Here is a 23,005-nt window from a genome sequence, read left to right as displayed (position 1 = left end):
TAACAAGCTCCCTCACTGGCAGCACTAAACGAAGTTCACCAGGAAGAAAGATAATTGCAGCACAGAAGTTACCTTCCTAGTTGCCAACAACAAGGATACAGAAACCAATCAAATACTTTAAACACAGCACACTGTATTACACATGTAATTTGTTTTTCATTTCAAGTTTATTAAAACTTTAGCAGTACAAATGATCCAAGTTTTAGATTATCAAAAGACCAAACTGAAGTCCACATCTTAAAAAAAAGGCGTTCCCCAAAATGTCTCTAAAGCCTTGAGACAATGGAAACATTAAGTCCACAAACTCATCCATGCCTGTCATCATCTGTTCCAGGACTTGTTTCATGATCAGACTTTTTATCCTTACTAGGGGCACGATCTCTTTCCTGACTCTTTGATTTTTGGTTTGTTTCTTTTTCTGCTGAGAATCTGGTCTTTTCTTTTTCTTTACTGTTGCGGGAATATGATTTTTTTGATTCTCTCTCTTTGCTACTTGGTCTCTTTTTTGAGTCTGGACTTCTGTCCTGATCTCTACTAGACTTTTTATCTTTACTGGATTCAGGACTGCTACTTTCACGGCTTTTTGAACGCCTCTTCCTTTGGCTTTCAGTATCATTCCTCTTATATGAGCTTCTACTTTCTCTGTTTGAATACCTCTCTCTGTTTCTGCTTTGACTTCCCTCCCTCTCTGAGCTCCTTGATTCTCTCCTCCTCCTGTTCTCTCTTCCTCTGTATTTATCTGGTGTACCCCTCCTTTCTCTACTTCTTGATCTTCCTCTTCTTCTTGTTTCTCTATCTCTGTTCCTTGAATAGTCTTTACTTCTACTGCGATCTCTGTCTCTGCTTCTTGATCTTCCTCTCCTACCCCTATCTCGGCTTTTGCTTCTATCCCTTGTTCTGCTGCTGGAACTATGTTTTCCTCTAGCATGTTCACGCTCTTTGCTCCTTGACTTACGTTTCTCCCTGTCTCTACTCTTCCTATGGTCTTGTTCATTAGTTCTTGAGCCTGCCCTCTTACTTCTCTCCTTGCTCCTACTTCTTTCTTTATCTCTCCCTCTAGAATCATAGCGCTTTTCTTTTTCTCTCCCTTTCTCATGGTCTCTCTCTTTGCTTCTTGACCTTACTCTCTTTTCATCATGTCTACTGTGCTTAGAGTCTCTTTCTTTACTTTTTGATTTCTCTCGGCTTTTACTATGGCTTCTAGATTTAGCTCTTCTCTTGGCCTTGCTTTTGTTATGCTTGTCATCTTTTTCTGAATTCCTTCTTGTCTCCCTGTCTTTACTGCTGGATTTGTGATCTTTTTTCTTCTCTTTTTCACCTCTTCTGCTTGGACTTTCAGAAGCTTGTCTGTGGTCTGATATTTTTCTGTCTTTTCCTCTTCCTGGGCTTTTTTGATTATCTTTCTTGTTTTCATTTATTTCACTCCTTGGAGAGAGAAAGAGATGATTTTTAAAAAATATTTTTAAATCCCTCCACTCTGAAAAATTAAGTCAGAAGTGAGACAGCAATCAAAACTTGAATCACATAAGGTCATCTATATTAATAAGTAGGTATTAACAGTAGCATGATTAAAATCAGACACAATTAAGCAATGAGATAACCAAGTCAGCACCTTGTTTCTTTGTAAGTACCTATAACTGAAAATCTTAAGGCAACAGGTATTATGCTTAATACATAAGAAATCAGTGCATATACTCCAGAAAGAAATAATCTTACTTGTCCCCTTTTATCCATCTTTCTCCACTAGACACCCTCATTCTTTGAGCCCTCTGCATTTCTTGCCTCCAATGTGGAGGAGTTTCACTGCGTCGGAATCGATCTCTTGACCTGGATCTGGAAGGTGTCCGATAACGCTTGAAGGGAGAAAGACAACCGGGTCTAAGTTTGAATTTCACATGCTGTGATAACTAAGCAAGATTTTTATCCCCACCAGTCCATTCTACACAGCATCTAACATGATAGTTCACATGTATTTAGTAGTTCACAAGTTAACATTGACAAGTTAACTTACTGAAAAATATGTTTGTCGTTTAGTTAAAGCGAGAATACCACATGTCTGATCAAGTGACTATTTTTAAGGTAACTACTAATTCAGAATTTTTGTACTCTGCTGAGAGGTCATCTTCTGTTGCTTTTAATCAGCACAAATGCAACTCATTTGTCTAGAAGCTTATTTGTCTTAGCTTTCACAAGCAACATGGAAACAATGCTTCACACTTTCAGGCTTTTGCTAAAAATTTGAGGGATAGAAAATTCTGTTGCTAAGAACATTTGCTGCAAGTATTGCACAGCATATGGTTACACAAAACTTAGAAGAACCAATCTGATAGCTCCCTCCCTGCCAAAAAGGAGAGCAGTCTTCCCCAGATTCCTGGCACTCATGTCGTATTGGTTCTGGTGTTCACTAAAACCTTTTTTGGGCTAATTCCATTTGCTAGTTCATAGACTGCTACAGAAACACAAAGCATTTTTTGTCATATCCCCCCACCTCCCTTCAAATAAAGTCAGTATGCAAGCAGGAAATTAATTTTCCTTCTTGTCTTCCTTCAAGCCTCAGTCCCCAAATCAGTTATGATGCATCATAAATCCTGTCCTTTTGTTTTTTTTTAATCAACCATCCTAATAAAATTGGTTAGTAACACCAGTAGTAAGACTGTGCCACCACCTTGTTTACTTTGGGGAACAGATTGTAAACATTTACCCTTGGTCCTCTTCCTTTTATTTTCCTCCCAGATCTGGTCACCAACAGCCTCCTCTGGTATGTTGACTGGGAATTCGACAGATTACTAAAAATAAATTTTAAAAAGTGATATTGTTTATAACAAAGAAAGAAGAAAAGAGAAAATAAAACCAATTTTAAAACCTCTTCAGAAACTAAATTCAATGAAAATACACATTAAATTTTATTTTTTATTAACAGTGACGATAGTAACACCACATAGTAAAAAAACCTCAGATTTTGTGGCCACAAAATATTTTACAAGATTTTCGGATTTTTCTGCTTTTGAAAGAAGAATAAAATTGAATAAATTACAGATTCAGACAGGAGAGTTCCAATAAATTCTACTCAAAATGCAATACACTTTCATTTCTCTTTCTTGAATCAGTCATTTTAAATTTTTCATTCACTAAAACCATTTTCAGATGCTAAGCCTTTGTTCTAGGACAAAGCCAACAGTTGTCAATAAACCGAAAAATCCATTTTCATCCAGAAGTGCTCACAACATGGAATTGTTTAATAGGGAAAGGACTCACTTAACATTAAAGCCCTAACATAACCATACCGCTGTCAGTGCAAATTCAGACTCAGACCAGATATATTACCTTTCTCTTTCCTTTTCTCTACTCTTCCTTTCTTTTTCTTTCTCATCTACTTTAGGAGGACTTTTCCTCATCAGAAATCGGTTTTCAGGTACAGGAGGAATTTCTTCAGGACGGACAGTAGATAATGGCTGTGCTTCAGGGTTTTCATCTTCACTTTCACTAGATGAGCTTTATTTTTGTATAAAATAATATTTAAAATTAGTTACTTGGATGAGGGAAGACCTTTCAATATATTTAAGTAATTCAGAAATTCTCTTAATTCAATACACAATGATACCACAAGAAACTCAGGAAAAGGCTATTTCAGAAGCAACTAATTTTTTACCCTATGATACCTTTTCTCCAAAATGTACAACTGCAGTAGATTTCTGATCAACATCTTTTAGCTATGAATTCCAGTGGTGCAGCATTGAACATTCTATTTTATTCACTGAACATTCTATTGTATTTCTATCTAGATATAGCTATTTTTTAAAATTTATTTTCTTTTGAAAACGCTCTCAGTCAAATCAAGTTCAGATTTTACACTAGGATATATAACTGGCTATAAACTACTGTAACTTCAAGCAGTTGGTATAAAAAAACCCCATCTTACGTGAAAGGGGCTTAGTCCCACAGAAACAGTATTTAGGCAGCACTGCCCTAGGTTCACATCATACATTTTACTGCTAGTTTACAAAACTGACTTACACTGACACAGCTTTAATCTCACATTGAACCATAAGCAAAACTACTAAATTAGAAATAACATTTTCAGAAGCAAGGGTGCCTTTTGAGTTTTATTATCTTCCAGTGAAACAGCAAGACTTTTGGCATATCAGACAGAAACGCTGTTAGGTGTATTAATTTATTAATTTTTTGTTTAGTTCCACTTTTATTCCTGCAAACTACATTCTCTTAAGTTCCAGTGCATATAATTTAAACTGAATTGTACATAAGTGAATTTAGGGAAACAAGCTATCACCACCCATTTCAAATCAAGCACTCCTACAACTTTTCCAGCCAGATATACCTTAGTCCATTACTTCACTGCTTTACAGCTGCAGCACATACACACACGGACACTGTTCTTTGCCATCATATCAGAAAAATTTAAACCTGTATATAGAAATTGGTTTGTCTCTCAAACTTCAAAATATCTACTTCACTAGTTACAGAATACTATCCTGTAGTTATGGGACAAGAAAATAGTACTGTAGAGCGTACATATAACAAAATGAAAGGAAATTTCAAAATTGACCTTTTCTTGCTTTTCTTTCTCTTTTTCTTTTCTTTCTTATGTTTCTTGGAATTTTTCTTGTGTTTCTTTTTTCGTTTTTTAGATTTCTCTTCTGAAGCACTCTCAGAATCTGACGATGAATCAGAAGATGATTCCGAGTCACTTGAACTTTCCGAGTCACTGGATGAGGAAGATGACTTGTGTCTTTTCTTTTCTTCTTTCTTGGCTTTAAATCAGAATAGCGAAGACACATTTTAATATCAAACATTTCTAAATAAATCTCAGAAAAATCAACTTTTCTAGTATCTGCCTGAGCTGCTTATAATTGCATCATGAGATTAGTTTATCAAGATACTTAGGAACAAATTGAAATTTTGGAGAAGATACTGTTTCTCCCATGTACAAGAAAGGATTTGTCTAGAAATACAGCAGAAATTTCCAACATTTTGTGTTTAGGAAGCTCTAAAGTTTACACTTGCAGAACCATGTAAGTTTTCAGATTAGGTTTTATATAACATAAGCTAAATAAAAAGAATTATTTAAAATTTATTTTAAAAAGTGTTTATAAAAAATTTCTTGGATTTCAGGTTTAACCTGACTTACATCTAAATCTATTGAAATCACCAACAGCAGCAGTTTTGAAATAGAAAATAAGTGGCATAGACTAAACTGATTACTCACTGAATTTAGCTCAGAGGGATGATTCAAATAACCAACCTTCCCAAGTGAAACCATGCTCAGAGAACAGCCCTAATCCTCCAGATCATCATGTGTTGTTTGGGTGTTTTTCTTTATTTGTTTTGGATTTTTTGTTTTTAACATAAAGATACAAATGACTTACTAACCATCTGGTACGAAAAGGAACACTACTAAAGAAAGCAGGCTAGTCCTCAATTACATATTTTACCATTTCTTGAGCGGCCGCTGGTACTGCAGACTGGCAGTTTAGTGGCAATCTGATATTAGTCTCATGTGAAATAATCCAAGTACAAACGCACCTTTTTATGGCCTGTAACTGATCCAAGACCTACTTAGAAGTGATGTAAGTATTATTTCCAAGTCACACTAACTTGGAAAAAAACCAAAACAATACTATAAAAACTTCACTAAAGGAACTCTAGGCTTCCAAGTTATGACACTTCAGGTAAATCAGTTCAACGTTATGAATACTCTTCAAATGTGTTATGAAATTCGTGTCAGGCTATCATCCAGAAAATTAAAAGCTCTATCCAGAAAATCCCCAAAAAGTACAAAAGCACACTGGTTGTCTTTACAGTGCTGTAGTTGACTTTCCTGATTAGCATAAAATGTTATTTTACTTTGCCACTGCAAACTGCAAAGACAGTCCATCAGAAATTAATTTTAAAATTGTGTATGAATCCTAGCTAAAAATATTCATCTCTTCTGCAAAGCTATTAATAGCTTGCTCTACCCAAAGAATTCATGGTTTACTGACCTATACCAACACACAAACAATTTAAAAGCAACCTCCCACCCCCTGCTCTTCTGCACAAAATAGGTAATGGAAAACATAGGCACAGGAGACAGGAAATTCAGAGAACTTCAACTGTTCAGTCAAGTCAAGCATTTCTTCTATGGGCTTCCACTTGTGCCCAGTAAGACAATGCACTCTATACTTAGCTATTATCCATAAGTTATAAAATAATTAAGGCAACTAATTACAGAAACTTTGTTTTTTTAAAAAAAAGTAAAAGTACCTTATTATAACTTTCCCATTATAGGAGGTAATTTTTGTCCTTGCTCTACAGGAGGAAAATCCTCTTGGGTATTACAGTAACTCAAGTGTCAGAAGATAAAAGATTTTGAGAATTTCAAAAGAATTACAAGTTATTAACCAGCTTTTTACTTACAAAGATTCTTGATTCGGTATATACGTATGGAAAGAAAAATTCCACTTCAGAATTTCCTGCTAGCTGTCTCTGATCATATACCACTTACAGGTGTACAGAAAAAAAAAAGTTAAAGAGGCAGCAGTACCGAATATTAAGAAGTATCTATTAACAGCTATTCAACTTCTAGCATGCAGTTGTTTGGAAAATGGATTCTATTAATTTCATACAAACAGATTTGAGATCTGAAGGGAAAAAATAGAAAGGTGATACTCATGTACTGAACTTGAGACAGAGGAAACAATTCTATGAAGAGTAGATCTAGTCATGCCCTTCTGAAAAAAGTGGCTATTTAATGGAACAGAGTATCAGTTTTTGGAAATGTTAGTATTAGACTCTCTGACTGTGGGTTACACTGAATTGGCTGACTCTTGAGAGTTAGCAGTAGATATCTGTAACTGCAATCATGTGAGCTCAATGCGGAAATTCTCAAATTCAACACTACCTTGGTCCCATTTCTGCAGAACTACATGATGGAAGGTAGCATTTTTTCAAGGATGATCAAATGCAATAAAACTTACATAAAATTCCTTGCTGAACTGGTCAGAGAAGAGAATAAAAGTAAGTCTTGAGGATAACGAGTCTTAATATAATACTTGGGGATGCATTATTTGCAATAAAAATCTAGTTCTTCCTACCAACTTTATTCTTCATGGCAAAAAGAATTTGGGCTAGATTGATAAAAAAAAAATAAAATTGGTGAGGACAGATCCATAGTTGCCCAAAACACATTTCTGGTTGCACTTCAGGCAACTTGTTTATGACAAACGATGTGCTGGCAGGGGGTGCGAGGACGACTTCATATTGCCTCTTGGAAAAAACACAACAGGGTATGCTTTAGAATTACAAAGTTAATTGTGGATGTTATCACACCAACTGCAGAAACAGACAATTAAGGGTTAATAATAGAGGAGAGTCAGCATTTCTCAAAACCAACAGTTAAGCTCTCATTCCTAGCATCATCTCTTACTAACTTTTGTTCTGTATACAGTTATTGAATGTAAACTAGTGAAATCTCAAAATACATGTGGTTGCTGTATTTTCCTCCTGTCAATCCATGTTCCCATCTACCGTGTCTTGCCCACACCACCACCTGGCTATGGACTGTGATGCACTGATGTTCTAGACCTATCAGCAGCCTTCAGATTTTTCTCAGTGTTTTCATGATGATATTCGTAATGAAAGCTAAGGCACTACTGTTCTTCATCTTCAGTAAAGCATAAGCTGGTAGTGTTAGCTCATTTATGTAAACCAACACCTCTTGTGAATGAGAGACCTGCTCTGCCAGGTCTCTCATTCGCAATGCAGTGACACATACAGTGGTGAAAGATCTCCTCTTCACAGTGAGGCAGAACACTTGCTTCCAGAAGAACTGGCTGAGATAAAAGATCTGGATGTCAGCAAGCTAGCTGAGGCTTAACTCAGGTAACAGAGGGTCAGATACACAGTGCAGAAAAATCTCAGCAGAAGCAAGTATGGCATCTGGGCCTTTCTTTTTGTGGTCATACTCCTTATGGATACTTTTTTCTCCTAACGTTACTGAATCCCCACACTGGTACAGTGGATGAAATTTAATCCCATTGCAAGAAAGTGCATTAATTTTTCAGATGTGCATCACAGACGCAAGTCATACCTTTATGACCTTTAGAGTGAGTTTTTTTCATGGTGTTTTCTAGATGTTTATTCACAAGCCTTATTTGATACTGACTAATGATGGCCTGACAACCAACTGAAACACAACCTCTGTACTTCATAGATTATATGGTCATTTCTGGGTGCAGTATAAATTAGCAAGTTGTCTGACCCATTCAGGACAGCCCACTGACTGAAATCACTTGGTTCTCATCAGATGTTTTCAAAGCTTCTTGCAAAATGCTTCCAAATGACAGGTCTCATATTTTTCACTTCTCTTGTTGTTCCAGACTAAGATACCTAGTCTCTTTTTTCAAACTTTAAGCAAAAGTTCTTATTAAAGTACTATATTTACAGTCCCTGTAATATTTTGTATCAGTTTTAGATTGTCCAGTTTTAGATTGTCCAGTTTTAAATACATTCACAGAGTGTACCAAGTACATATTTAGAAAACAAAACTGAACATTTTCCAAATGAATTTGAATCAAAGCAGCCTGGTCTAGTAGGCCTGGTGCCACCCAAACAAAAAGAGGAACCTCACCTGAGCTCTAAATACCACAAACATAAGAAGTACTAAACAGGTTAACTAATTTCTAAGTCCCAATACACTTTCAAATGCTTCCTATCTATTCCACACTTTTGGTTTTGACACATTCAAAAAACCCACTGTACTGCACTCTACTGTCCCCTACATGCTTTTGAGATGTCTTCAAGCTCAAGAAATGTCTAAGACATCAATAAATGCTGTTATTTCCTGTATTTTCTCCCTCCTGCATCCGTTTTAAGTGCGTCAAAAACTGTGGCAGTTTTATTTGCATTCTTGCAACAAGATTAGGTATGCTATAGTTACTACTTTAAAACGTGTTAAGTAATAGATAAATAGAGAGGTGAGTTAGTGAGCAACTACCTGAACAAACATAATGTGATTCTTAACATGCAGCAACTAACATCAATGACAGATGTATCTGGGAAATCACGTGGCAGGTAGGGAGTGAAACAATAAGGAAAAAAACTAAACAAAAAACCAACAATGAAGGCACAATATCTGGCAAGAGATTTTGAATGTAATTTCTGGTGACATCTAACTCGTTCTGTCCAGCAGCAAACGCTATTTTGAACACTGAACTGATCTAGTGTTGGCAAATGGCAGATCACAACAACAAATGAAATCAATTCTGCCAACATGAAGGTCGGTGAGAAAGAAAGACTTCTATTTACAGTTCTGCTGTTCCAGCTCATTAACTTCAGGATCAGGTTTCAACTTATGACCACATCCAAACCAGATAAATCACTTCCCACTCCATTCACTGTGACGTATAGTATTTGCCAGACCATGAATTACATGATCAGACTGCATGACACAGCCAAGCACTCTCTGCATCTCAGCTCATTATGGACTGTAGCAAGTCTTGTGTTGGCCCCATGATATCAGACTCCTGGACTTGAAGAAATAACCTGGCCAGAAAGCAATTGGTATCAGGGACCTAAGTCAGAACAGATGACTTCATCTTGTAAGTCACAGCAGTGACACTCAAATAGTTACCGTATATCAAGTCCAATAACTTGTTTTGGACTACATCAGTCTGCAAAAAGAGGGTGCTGTTACTTCATGACATTTAGACAAGGTATTTTCCCTTTTTCCAGATAACATCTTCCAGTGTTTAATCACCCTGCTGTTCAGAGTACCAGGTCTTTGTTTCTATTGTGCATGTACCTTGCTTCAATTACTTGCCATGGGTTCCTATTATGTCTTTCACTGCTTAATTAAGGACTCACTGTTTTTTACAACAAAAATTATACCCAGTAAAGAAGGCCTCATACGTATGCGTTAGGGAACACTACCATACTTGATTCTTTTGATCAGATGTCATTTTTAGTGTGAGGAGTCCAGTATCACAAAAGCCTCTGGACATAGGCGTCTTTGTAGACAAGCAATCTACCACACAACTTCAACAGCAAACAAGAGGGGGAAAGAAGAAAAAAAAAAAAAAAGAGGGAGGGGGAAAAAAGCCATCTCTGGCTTCACTTTGAATAGTTTCAGCTAAAGGCAAAACAGTTTGCCTCTAGTGGCCAATTCACTAGGGAAAAAAAAAACCAAACACGAAAAATCTGGAACAGAGAAGTCTGAAACAACTGGTCATAGTAACCAGCTTGTGGAAAGAGGCTAACAACGATGTGCAACAAGGTTTCAGAAGAAACAAGTACTCTAGGGGATGAATGCTAAGAAAAGAGGAAAAGGGAGGATACAAGAACCATACAATTGATACAAGACCTTTATAAAGAGTGGGTATCCCACTCCCCTAGCTTCACCCATTCTACACCTGTATTGTTTTATCTTCTAATCTATACCACTCATGCATTTTCTAACAGATGTCATGCTCCTGAGTACTGTCCAGAAAACAAAATTATGTCGTAACACACAGCATGACTTATGAATTATTCTAAAAAATTATAGAACCTTTGAGAAGTCAGGAGCCCTAAAATAACTTCACTTAGGCCAAAGAAACTATTATTCTTGTCTTGTGCTTCAATATCCTTGGTGCAACCCTTCACAGTACATATCAACAGAATATGCTACAAATGGAAAAGCAGGATGATCCCTATCATATTTCCTACAGAACGTGCATCCTGGGTTTCCTCTGAGATTCTCCAGAGTGACAGCAACATCTGAGACTTTGCCTTTTTTTGTACGAGAAGCAGAACCCCATCGCAAATACCACATTCAGCTCTTCAGCGGCAGAGCAGAACATCCCTTCCAAAAAGAAAGGCAGGTTCTGACATATTCCTGTGTAAGAATATAGTTTACAGTAACTTAAAAAGGGTATCTACTAAAGGACAAATCCAGGCTTTAAGTGCCTGTTCTGAAGATTTACCTGAAAGAAACTTGAAATAAGTTCAATACCTGTAAAAAAAGCACCAGTTATCAAATAGAGTCAGACTGCCATCAAGCTTCTTAAGATACCTACTTTCTATAGGACAAGTGCTTGCTGGCCATGTACTGAAATTTAGCTAGTATAAGGAAATCCAAGATAGGAGAAGCTTTGAAGAAAGCACATACGATGTTTCTTTAATGTCTTCTGCATCAATGTATCCTAAGTTTTTAGAAGACAAACTGTACTGCAATATTATCCACCTTTTCACCAATTGCCCCTTCATTCATCACAAAGAAGTTTCTAAATATTTTTATAAGCAACCAAAAGGGAGGAAAATGAGCAAAATTACCTCATAGTTTGCATCTCTGTAAATGTACAGTTCAACTTTACCTTTGGATTTTGGAATTAACTCTCCACAACTCAGAATGCGTACTTCAGCATATGGTTTACTAGATGCATCTGTTTTCTGGTTTTCTATTTCTCTCACAACTTCCTGACCTGAGATGACTTGTCCAAAAACAACATGATGTCTGAAGAATTTAAACAAAAGTAAAAATTCTTAGTACTTAGATTTCTTAAGACAGTTCCCAAACAAACATAATAAGAAGATAAGACATATTTACCCATCTAAGTGAGGTGTCGGTTTAGTTGTTCTGTTGTTTCCAGATTTTAATTGAAAGAGAAAAACAAAGTCACTATTAGTGGAAAGCAATCAGCTTGAAGCATGTCATATACATAGATGAAGACAGAAGTTACTTTGAGCGAACTAGTAAAATTGAACAACACCAACACACATTATTCTAAGTTAGTGTGCAGTTAAAAGTATTTAATATTTCAATCATTAAACTACCTATTCAATTCATTGCTTTATCACATTTTACTGAACAAACAAAAATGCACATAACTTTTAGACAGCATCCTCATATAGGATATATTAAGTATTGTCTTTATTAAAAGAACGAATATAAAAATTAAGGCAACTGTCTCAGAGCAGGAAAACTGAAACAAATGAAAACAAGAAGAAATCAAAGGCAGAAAAAAGTAGGTGTATGTACACATTACTTGACGTAAAAGTAGAACTGACTTTCTCTCAACTTTCCTCTATACTAGCATTACTAAGGCATACAGTTGTCAGCCACAGCAGAAGAAAGATACTGGGAAAATTACAGCAATGATCAGTCAGAAGTCCCAAAATAACGGCCTAATGCTAAGTGACACATACAACTCGCCATGTTAATTAAGGTTGAATCACAGGTAAACGTTACATAGTTTGAGAATGTTTTCGGTAGATAAACAGAAGAGTCTACTGCAACATATGTTAAGAATGTCAGTCTTAACTATAAACGAGACTGCATCAGAAAGTTATTTTGTCACTCCCAGAGTTGTTTTGCTTCCTTCCAGACAACACTTACTAGCAGAAAGTGGTAAGAGTTCTACAAGGAACTAACAGGTTTGCTTTACTGCCCGAGTTAGAACACAGCTAATGAGAACTACCAAAAGTTCTCTTGCACAGACAATAAGCACTAAACACAGAAGCAATAAAAACAGACTCCCTAAACACCACAGTAGGAAAATGGCAACTTCCATGTTACTTTGTGGAAAAAACATCAACTTTGCGCTTGCACAGGAGCTAGTCTTCAATATTTAAAAATACTACCTTTACAGCTTACACATGGTACACCACACACACATTTCAGGACAGTACAGTACTTACATAAAGAACTGTGAACCATTTGTATCTTTCCCTCGGTTGGCCATTGAAAGGAGAAATTCTTTGTTGTGCTTTACAGCAAAGCTTTCATCTAAAGAAAGTGTTTTCAGTTACTTTAAACATACCACAGATACTATAATCAAAGTATCATCATCCTTATTAAACAAATCTGCTAGTCACTTCAGTAAAAAGTTGGTTTAAAAATAGATTGAGATTAATAGCTATTTTAAAAATACATTATTTCCCTCCTTTCTAAATAACACAATTTAATAAGGAAAAAATATGGGTTAATGGTTTATAGCCTGAGGAAAAAAAAAACCACCTAAAAAATTGAGTATTCTTGTTCAAGAGATTTGTTTCTTACCAAGACTAGCAGAGACCTCACCATTTTAAGTTGTTGCTCTTTCTATTCTGCACATACTGATCCTTGTCTCTTTGGAACAGAAGTTTTTTAGCTCTGTATTAACTATTAAGGAACCCCTCATTTTGGGGCATTTTTGTTTAATTTTTAATACACATGGATATCCAGATTGACAGCAATCCCAAACAACTTGGTTTGTCTGTCAGACCCACAGATGAACTTACCAAGCTGGTTACTAAGAAAATAAGTTTAACTTGAATTAATCCTATTTCTGATAAGCAAATAATTGTAACCACATCTCCCTTCTTTCCCAAATGGCATAAAGGCTGTTGGGGGGTGTCCTGGTTTGAGCTGAAATTTCCTTGTTTTGTGAAATGGACAAATAGAATTATTCCATGTAGTACAATAATTCCACATTTAATTGGTTAAGAGAGTCAGGTGAATGTAATGTTACGTCGGGAGCCTTTAAAAGCAGCAGCTCGGGGGTGGAGCAGCCTCTTGGGCTTCCGGACTGCTGCACGAAGGTGGCCTGCCGCGGACCTGCTGGCAGACATCCAGCCCTGACCAGGAGAACGACCAGCCCGAAATCTGAGGGCTTACACCCCCAGAGGACCTAAGGATTACAGACTGTGAACTATTACTGCCGCGAGTCTTGTCTGGAATCGGGTGAGATATCCAAAGCTCCCGGCTGTTCGTGCAGGGAGCTTTCCTGAGTTTTCTCCGCCTGAGAGCAGCGGGGTTTTCTCCCCCGCCTTTCCTGGCGCAAGAGGAATCTGACCAGGCCAGAGCAAAGCAAGGCCGCGCACTCCTGCTCCGCTGTTGGCTGCCTGCCAAGAACTGACCTTGAAAAGAACAGCTTGCGTAAATCTCCTCTTCTTCGTTTTTTTTCCTTTTTCTCTTTTCTGGGTTTGTGTACCTATACATAGTAGTCTATAGTGTGGATTTATTGCGTATTAAAAGTTTGTTCCAGTTTCCATAACGCAAAACTCAGATGTGAATTTCTTCTTTCCCCTTAAAACCTCTTCTGTCTCCAGTGAGACAGAGGAGAATCGTTAAGGAACTCGAGGGGTTGTTTACCTCGGCCCTTAACAGGGGGGGATCCAAACTCTTCAGATAGAAGAGGTTTCCTCAATATCGGTTAGATACAGAGGGCAGGAGCAAGCCTTAACAAAGAAGAAAAGTATGCTATCTGTAAGGCTGTGGTTTCATATCACACTATTGTCACTGGCAGTGAAAGGGACAGTCCCACTGACTTTCCAGTCACCTATACAATTGCTATCTGGCACAGCATCAAGTGTCAATCTAATCCTATGGGTGAACGGGTTAAAGGATCCTCAAAAGCAAACACTCCCACGAATTCAATTTTATACTGTGGCTGAGTTGAATAGGCAGTTTGCAACTGCCAGAAGATAGGTAGAGGTTTTGCTGCTTCTTCCATCTCCCCCAACAACACATTTCTCCAAACCCATCTACTCATTTGCGTTGGTTCTGATGCTCGCCAAATTACTGAATTGGGTCTACTCACTAATATGGAAGTAAGTAATTTTTTTACTGCAGTAGTCTTTGCACAATTCAGCAAGCGGAAACAGCTGAAAGTTTTATGTGAGTGATAGTCAGTGCAAGGTTAAGACCTCTCCCTTTTCTGGCAGTTTTAAACTGTTGAATCAACTCAAGGTCTGATATAAAATTACAGCCTGTCCCCACTAAGATAGTGAATAATTCTATAGATTGTTTGTTGCAAGTTCAGACAGGAAACCAGAATTAAAAGTGGCAGTGAGGAGGGAGGAGCACAATCACTCCTGCTGTCGGCAACTACCCATCACATGGGCTTAGTTATCATACAAACACTACTCCAAGAAACACAGAGATGCTCCACTGCATTCTGGACAAACACAGCCTGAGAAACACACTGAAGTGCAGAAGAGGTACTGCTTCTACAACACTGTCCAAAAAAGAACCGGGATTGTGAGAAAACTGATGGCCCCTATCATTAATTCTTCTTGGGTTCAGGAAAGCAGAGCTTTATGCTTTCTCTTAAATAAATATTTCAAATAAAACCTGACTCTAGCACACCTTTCTCCTTTTCACTGATGGAAAAGACAATCCCCAGCTTTTATTTAGCAGCTCAATCCAAAAGTGTATGTTTAAAAACAGTTATAAAAATGTTATAAATCTTGTAAAAAGAACGAATACAAAGCAGCTTGATTTTGATTTTCCATTATTTAAAAATTAACCCTAACCTAAAGTGGACAGTCTAAGGCCTCCAAGACCAGACAAAATCTTAACGAAAACAATGGAGCTCAGGTTTACCGAACAGGCTACAGAATGTAAGGGTGACTGCTTATAGTAACACCAAAACAGAGCAGACTCACAAAACTCTTACCTTCAAAAAAGCCACCATAAATTGATTCTCCTCCCCTGCCATTTCCTTGAAAGAGGAAAAGTGACAGTCACAACTTAAAGTAGTGATTAAAAGAGTCACATTATGTAGTAGGTGCTTCATAATACAAAATACTGATCCAACTGCATCCATTATTCTTCAAGATATGCAAAGACGACCAAGACGCATCTTCACAATCTCAAAGCAAATTTGGAAAACAAGAAAGTATTCTCCCATGTGCTCTACTATAGTCTCCCTTTTTTCTTCATTTTCCAGCAGCAGATAATATTTTACTCTCACATGAAAACCTTTTAATAGAAAGTACTCAGTACTCAGAGTACTGAGATAACAGAGCAAAAGTGTGTGTGTGCACACGTGTCTAAGTTTGTATAAGCTTATTATATAAGTTTTCATGTAAAGGTTCTTATGCAGAAAAAGGGGGGAAAGCAGCTGAATCACAGAATAAATAACACAGGTAAATGATGCTACACAGAACTCCAGCAATACTCTATTACACAAGCATTAAAGTTTTCTTCAAAGACTCGCATCATACCTTCACTGAAGTCACCTCCTTGGATCATAAAGTCTTTCACAACCCTGTGAAACAAACAACTTTTGTAATGCAATGGCTTTTGGGTGGATTTTCCTGTACCCTTTTCACCTAAAGGGGAAGAGGAGGAACAAAAAATCAAAATTACTCTCTGTACCTGTAGAATCTCCACTACAAAAAAGTAGAGTAACCAAAATCAACAGGTAATCAAAACCATCTACTAAACTCTGAAAAATCAGCTTGTGAGGTAGACACATACATAAGCACCCTGTAACACCAGTAAGAAATCAACATTTAAGAAAGCAGAGCAGAAACTACCTTCTGTCTCTATAGTTACACCAGCAGAACTCCTTACTGACATTACTATACTACTCTGGTCTCTTCCATGCAGATTGACTGTAATTCAACAGGTTTAAGGTAAGTGGCACTGCTCAGAAGCATGTAAGAAACACTCAGATCTTCCATTACAACACGGCAAGGTTGTAAGGTACCATAAATGCTCATAACAAAACCAAAGATCAGGGGGAAGGAGAAGGAATCTCGTTCACTCCCCGGCTCATGATTACAACTGCCATCTCTCTCCCTTAGGCTAGCTCTGGTGCTAAGACCCTTAAGCTCTCTGCTTCAGCTACAATACTATCTACTTTCCCTGCTACCCTCAAATAGATAAGGTCTGTGCTGAGTCATCTCCAAGATGAATGGCTCATGGCGGGTCCTGTGAATGGCAGGGCCAACCTCAAGGTAACACTAAACCGTAATAGGTGGGAGTATGTTAGAAGGAAATTGATTTCCTCCTCTCAGTGCTGGCAAACCATTAGATTTCATCTTTCTATAATTTTATTCTGAGCTACGAAACCAGTAGCTTTAGTCAAGGGCAGCTGCCTCTGAACTTATCTGTAACAGACTGGTGCCTCCATATGGATCTGACTAGCTAGAAAAAAATACTTTGATAGGAACTTTGATAAATGTGAAGCTGTATCTGTTCCACTAACTTGGCATATGCCTAATGTAGGTACGCCAGAAAAATACTAACTGTTGATCTCTGTTGTGAAAGGCAGCATATACTTTTCAAAGCTGCCCAAAAAAATGAGTAAGGAAAACATGTAAAATAAAAATTTGAATTAATTTGCTGATGATCAATACCATAAACACCCTCCTCATACATTTTCCTCACTGTTCTTAAGATGTTAAAGCAGTAAAGTAGTTCAGCATCTGAATTTGATTTTGCGTGTCAGCAACTAAGTAAGAACTTAGTAGTAGTAGTACTTGTTCCTGACTTGAAATGCTGTTGAAAGACCAAAAAATCTAAAGCAGCTGCAAGGAATAACACTTTTATGCAATAAATCTGACTTCTGGGCAATTGATAGAAGATCTAGAATGCCATGGTCACATGATAACATACAAACAGCCATTAAAAAGAATCACTTTAAGGTTCAAAACTGTTAACAAGTTGTCATAATCTGACTTTGTGCCAGTAAACCTAGTATCAGATCAGATAATACCTACATTTCTGCATACATCATGAATGGTGCACTAAGTGTTCTAGCTAACTTTACACTGGTGTAATTATGCATTCACACCTGATTCAGATCATACTAGTACTGCTGGGTGATCCAGTACTAAGCTACAAAGCCTTGACTTGAAAAAGAACAGACTTGGAAGGAAAGTAAGCAGAAAATGCTCAAGACAAAAGCATGTCTGCTATTTATAAATGCAAAAAAATCATTCTTGTGATAATAAGTTTTGCTGAACTGTCAGCATTTTCAACAAAACCAGATTGTCCACAGGACAGTAATTCTGTTTGGAAATGCTTCCAGCAGAGAATCTTCTCAGTATTTTGTTCAAGAAACAATCTGAATTTCAATAGAAGTGGAAATCACCAGTCTTCCTCAACAAAGAAAAATTAAAATGAAGAAATAAAATTACTAATGAATACCAACAATACCTTTCAAATACATCAAAGTATCATAAGACTGAAAAGTAAGTCTGCACAGTTGACCTCTTATTGGCTACCTTTCAAGGCTGGATCATGTTATATAACATGAACAGCAATATCTATGCTAGCAATGGAAAATCAGCTTACTGTGTCCGCATTTAAAGTTGATTAGTATATACTCCCTGCAACATACTAAGCCAAAGCTACAAGTGCTTTGATTCTACATCAGATGTACATGAAAAATCAGCTGAATCTTCAGAGATACCAAGAACCAATGTTTCACATACTTATTTTTATATGTAAGAAAATTTCAGGAAAAATAACAGACATCAACTGCTAAGATGGTATTAACGTTTAAAATTATAAATAAAATTTAAAATCCACAAACCTGTGCAAAGGCAGCGGAAATTCTCACATGTTTTTGGACACACATCTGAAAACAGTTCAAAGACCACTCTTCCAGCTAGAAAAAAAAGAAGATATTCATTATGAAGTTCATTGGTATTTGTATTATTCTTATATGAGTATCATTGTTACAGAATGGGTATTTTAATTTTCTTACCAGGTACATTGTTGATGGCTATGTCAAAAAAGCAACGAGGTCTCTGGACCTTTACTCCCATGGCTTCGAAAGTTTAAATACTGTAAGTAATAAAAACAAAATTTAGTTTTTCCTTTTATGTAGTGAAACTATGCATAAGTCAATGTAGAAGACTTTACAAAGACAACAAAAACTGCAGAAAAACAAATCTTAAAAAATAAACCAGAGCAAACATAAGTATTTTTAAAGGTTCAGAAAACACAGAGTATTTTAGGTAATTTTCATGTTTTGTAGATGCAAGTGAGTGATTTTTTTCATGTCTGCTGTAACAGTGTTAAATTTAATAGAATGCCATACTTCAGATGAGGAAATGCAAAAAGAAAAGATACTATAACATATGGGCATAATAAAGCTTGAAGTCTTCTTGCTATCCAGATAGCATAGGTAGTTACCTAAGTTGCCTGCTTGTAGAATTCTGTACCCTAGGTAAAACAAGCATCAGAGAAGGGAAAAAACCAAAACAGAAAAAAACCAGCTTTGAAACCAAACAACTTATTTGAGTGGTGTCAAACAATTTTTGCAACTGCCTTTCAACTGTTTAAAAAGACTAACTTTTAATCTCTGTCGAGCTTAGTGTTAGTGGCTGAAGAGGCTGCCATCTCCACATGCCAGCCCATCCCTCTGGTTGGGGTTACCAGTTTCAGATCAGGCCTGCTCTCCTCAGGACAACATCGGCTGCCGCAGTCCGCAACCCTGCTCAGTTCATCTCAGCTACTATTAATTACCCAGGCTGTGAACTACAGTTTCTCAAGAGATAACAAATTGTGATCTAGGTGAACAGCCCAGGATGGTGAACTTCAGCTGCTGCAGGTGAGTAATAATCGTGCAAGCCAAGAACACATACTTTCAGAAATACCCAAACTTTTGCCACAGAGCAGTCAAAGAGTGGAAAACAACTTACAATGGTTACAACTTGACAAATTACCAATGTATTGTCATGTTAAGACTTAAGCATACAATTTCTTAGAAATATATTTCCTGGATTCCTGTCACTGTAGTTATCAGCAGCTGCTCTATTCAGGATCCAAACCATTCTATATGAAAAAAAACAAAACAAAACCAACAACCCTAGATGCAGCTCTTCCACAATTACTGTGAAGTGAAATAAATTTGGCTTTTTATTTTTTCTTTTCCTTTTATGCCATTTCTTATCTCTCTTCTCATATCTTTGAGTATATTGATCCTGTTTGTGTAACAAGCACTGTCTTAATCTGATTTGCACCTCTGGCCTTCCAACATTATCTACAATTATGATACTATTTTCCTTTTCTGAAGCCCCATTCTCTCTGACTTAGTTAAGAAACGGGAGAAAAATAATGACAGCAAAAGGATCTGCAAGACTGACGTTTGAAATACAATCCTTAAATTTGCAGTTCTAATTTTTTTTATTGCCAGAAAACACTACTCAAATCTACATACACTACTCACATACTACATACATTTCTCCTAGAGCTTCCCTCATAACTGTGCCACGGAACAGCCTCAAAGAATTCAACTGTCACCATCTGTCACTCTCAGCTTATAAAAAAAGAGGCTATAAGAAATAAAAAGACAGCAGAGTAATTGTGTTAGTCTATATTCTCTCTACCTGTGCTCAGTGTCACTCCTAACATTTTGCCAAGATTAACACAATGAAAAATCACAAGAACTATGCAGGACCGAAATAAATTAAACACCACTTAGTAGTTTATCATGCATGTGATTTTTAGGATGACAAGACTTTGCAAACATTCAGAATCTCATTACATATCCTCTTAGCTGTGTAATGAATACATTCATTCACAAGCCAGAGACTGGTCAAAAGCAGCAAGCTTGCCTCAGTCTGCTTACTCCTCTCCCTGAATTCCTGTTTCTCTTCTATTATTGTAACAAATTTGGTAGTCAGGTAGAGAAGCAAATAGAGAAAACACCTGTAGCTGTGAACTTGCATGCTGTTGGGTTAGGAGAAGGATAACCACCTCACCACGCTGCTGCACAAACTCTGGGGCAACATAAAGGTGGCAGAGTTAGGCAAGGGAAGGGGGTGAAACAGGTGAGAGGGGACAGACTGCCCTAAGAACTGAGACCATCCAGAAGGACAGCCATCAGCTCACACTGTCAGAAGACAGCAGACCATACAGCTGCATGGAGGAGCAGGGGGATTTTTTTTTCCCTAGGAAACCTCTTGGTATAAATGCTACAATGAACATTGTTTGGTGGTAGAACCAACAGTTTAAACTGAACTGAGGCATATCAGGACCAGTAGTACCACAACTGATCAATTGATTGTGCTCAAACTTTAAACATCTTGCTTTACAGGCAACCTGCTTGAGAAATACAGAGGTGCGCCTTAACATTTATATATGCTGTTTTAGCCAAAATAAATGCAAACTATCTCAACATTTCAAACATTGATAGTTACTAAAGCTGAACTGTAAACCAAATGTCAATACACCTACATCAGTCGATTTTTAACTCGGTTAAAGAAAGAAGGAAGAAACAAAGAATTCTATCTAAATCCCTATTCTCACCACCTTTTGCTTAATTGGAATATTTTTCTACCTCTACATCATCTCATCAACAGTGGAACAAATGAAGCTTAGTCCCTGTTCTAAATGTTACCCCAATGTTCCCTGCATTTTCCCTAAATCCTCCAATAATATCCCTTAAATACTGGCTGCACTTGATTCTAAACAACAGTTATGTCAACTGATCAGGATGAACACCCTTACTGGACAAACACCAAGACAAGTAACTCTCAAGCTGATGTTGCCTGGAAAATCAGGCTAAAATATCAGTGACATTTATCCTACTTACAAGTCAAGTGAGCGTTTCCTCTCCAATACACCTAAATATCTTCTGCCCAGTTACTACTTCAGACAGACCTTCTCCTGAAGTGTAACAGGGAAAAACAGTGAGTCACAAACTATGCATGAAGTGTTAATTTCTGTTCACGTGATATTTAATACCAAACACAATCTTGTACATACTGATAATTGAAAACTTGCCTGTATTAAAAGCAAGTGTATGGGGTATGAATGTTAAATACAGAACAAAGAAAATAAATTTGAAAACACTAAGAATAAAATCAGAAAATTACAAGTAAAGCTCAATAGTACTATATGTTTGGTAACAGAGTTTACACAACTTGTGCATTTCTCTCTTCAAATTTATTTTCAATTAGAACGTGGATACTCTTAATGCACAATACTTCGCCTTTTTTAATTGTGAACTTCACGTAATTTTACTAGTGAAGGGACTAGGATTTTTGTGTCAACCCAAACTGTGTTCACTATATATACACACAAAAGTTTGCTATGCAGAAGGGCAATTTTGAGAAGTCAGCGTACTTCTTCCTTCCAATACTCCTCTGTAAAGTAGGACAATGTAACAACCAAAGTACTATCCTGAAATGTTCAAGCCATTCATCATTCTCAACCACCTCTCGTTTGAAGAGTCTCTTACTAAGTCTAAGTAGAAACTATGCCAAAACACTCCAAAATACACAATCAAAACAAAACAACCATAAAATTATCCCACTTCAGTATACCTAACAAAAGCAGCCCGTTTGTTTTATTTCTGAAAGTGGAATTAGAGTTCAGCTTGAAGCACATTTGTGTTTATTTACAAATACATCAGAAATACTTAGTTTTGTCAGAACAGCTGCATCCATAACCACTGCATCACCAGCTCTATCCCTCAGGGTGCACATCCCTTCATACCTCCACCGGACTCATTATTTTGCTCAAGTATTTGCAGGATAAAGCTGGCCAATTCATGGCCAGCCTACAGAGAGCTGTTCTTCAAACTGATCTGTGCCAACAGAAAAAGCAAACCATTCTGCACTGTTCACAAGCATCTCTTTGCCAGAGATTCTAACTCACACGTGTTGATATGGTTAAAATTATGTCTTGGGGAATTTTTTTCAAAATCACCTGTGCTAGCAAGGATCTGGTAATAACACTGTTTAATATAAACTAGCTCCTTTTGACTGAGACAGGCTAAAAACCACTCACAGATGCACACCAACTAACGTATTAGCACATCATGCATCTCACAAGAGCTGATGGCAAGCATCAATAGAGTAAGTACTATTTCCTAGTTTTAGGGGGGGAGGGGAGGGCGGGGCAGGGGAAAGATCTTTGCAGCTATGCCAAACCAGTCATGGGAGTACCAATTTGATCCAGTTTCTGCAGCGGACAGAACAGATCTGGAGTAAAGATGTATTCAGTAGGAAACATGCAATCGTGTCACACTCCTTCACTTCTTTCTCTGTCATCATCAGCACTCCCTTATTTTTAATTTCTCTCTGACCTTGCCTTTGTAGTTGTTTCTTGCATCAATTTACAATTACCTTCTGCTTTAGTCTTTGCTCAATGTCCAAACGAAGTGAACAATAAAGTGCCTAAGTTCAAACTCCTAGCATTTTGTTTCAGACCATCCACAACTGCAGTAAGACAAAACTACATTGATTTATACTAGAAAGATGGGCATCTGGAATCTTCAGAAATATACTTTTAAGCAAAAGT

The 23,005-nt window shown here is 37.2% G+C and overlaps 1 protein-coding gene across 1 annotated transcript; it reads right to left on the bottom strand.

Moving 5' to 3' along the window:
- Positions 1-305: 305 nt before the first annotated feature.
- On the bottom strand, positions 306-18,536 carry PPIG (peptidylprolyl isomerase G (cyclophilin G)). Its single transcript, XM_010130951.1, has 12 exons — positions 18,459-18,536; positions 18,285-18,359; positions 15,964-16,071; positions 15,414-15,458; positions 12,673-12,760; positions 11,582-11,611; positions 11,349-11,488; positions 4,565-4,769; positions 3,325-3,492; positions 2,702-2,786; positions 1,717-1,853; positions 306-1,425 (listed from the first exon to the last, which is right to left on the bottom strand). The coding sequence occupies exons 1-12, from the start codon at positions 18,517-18,519 to the stop codon at positions 306-308; spliced, it is 2,262 nt and encodes a 753-aa protein (XP_010129253.1). The 5' UTR covers positions 18,520-18,536.
- Positions 18,537-23,005: the final 4,469 nt, after the last annotated feature.

The sequence above is a fragment of the Buceros rhinoceros genome, unplaced genomic scaffold (assembly GCF_000710305.1).
Source record: "Buceros rhinoceros silvestris isolate BGI_N320 unplaced genomic scaffold, ASM71030v1 scaffold2432, whole genome shotgun sequence".
In the NCBI taxonomy this organism is placed as follows: Eukaryota; Metazoa; Chordata; class Aves; order Bucerotiformes; family Bucerotidae; genus Buceros; species Buceros rhinoceros.
This window is presented reverse-complemented; position numbering and strand designations above follow the sequence as displayed.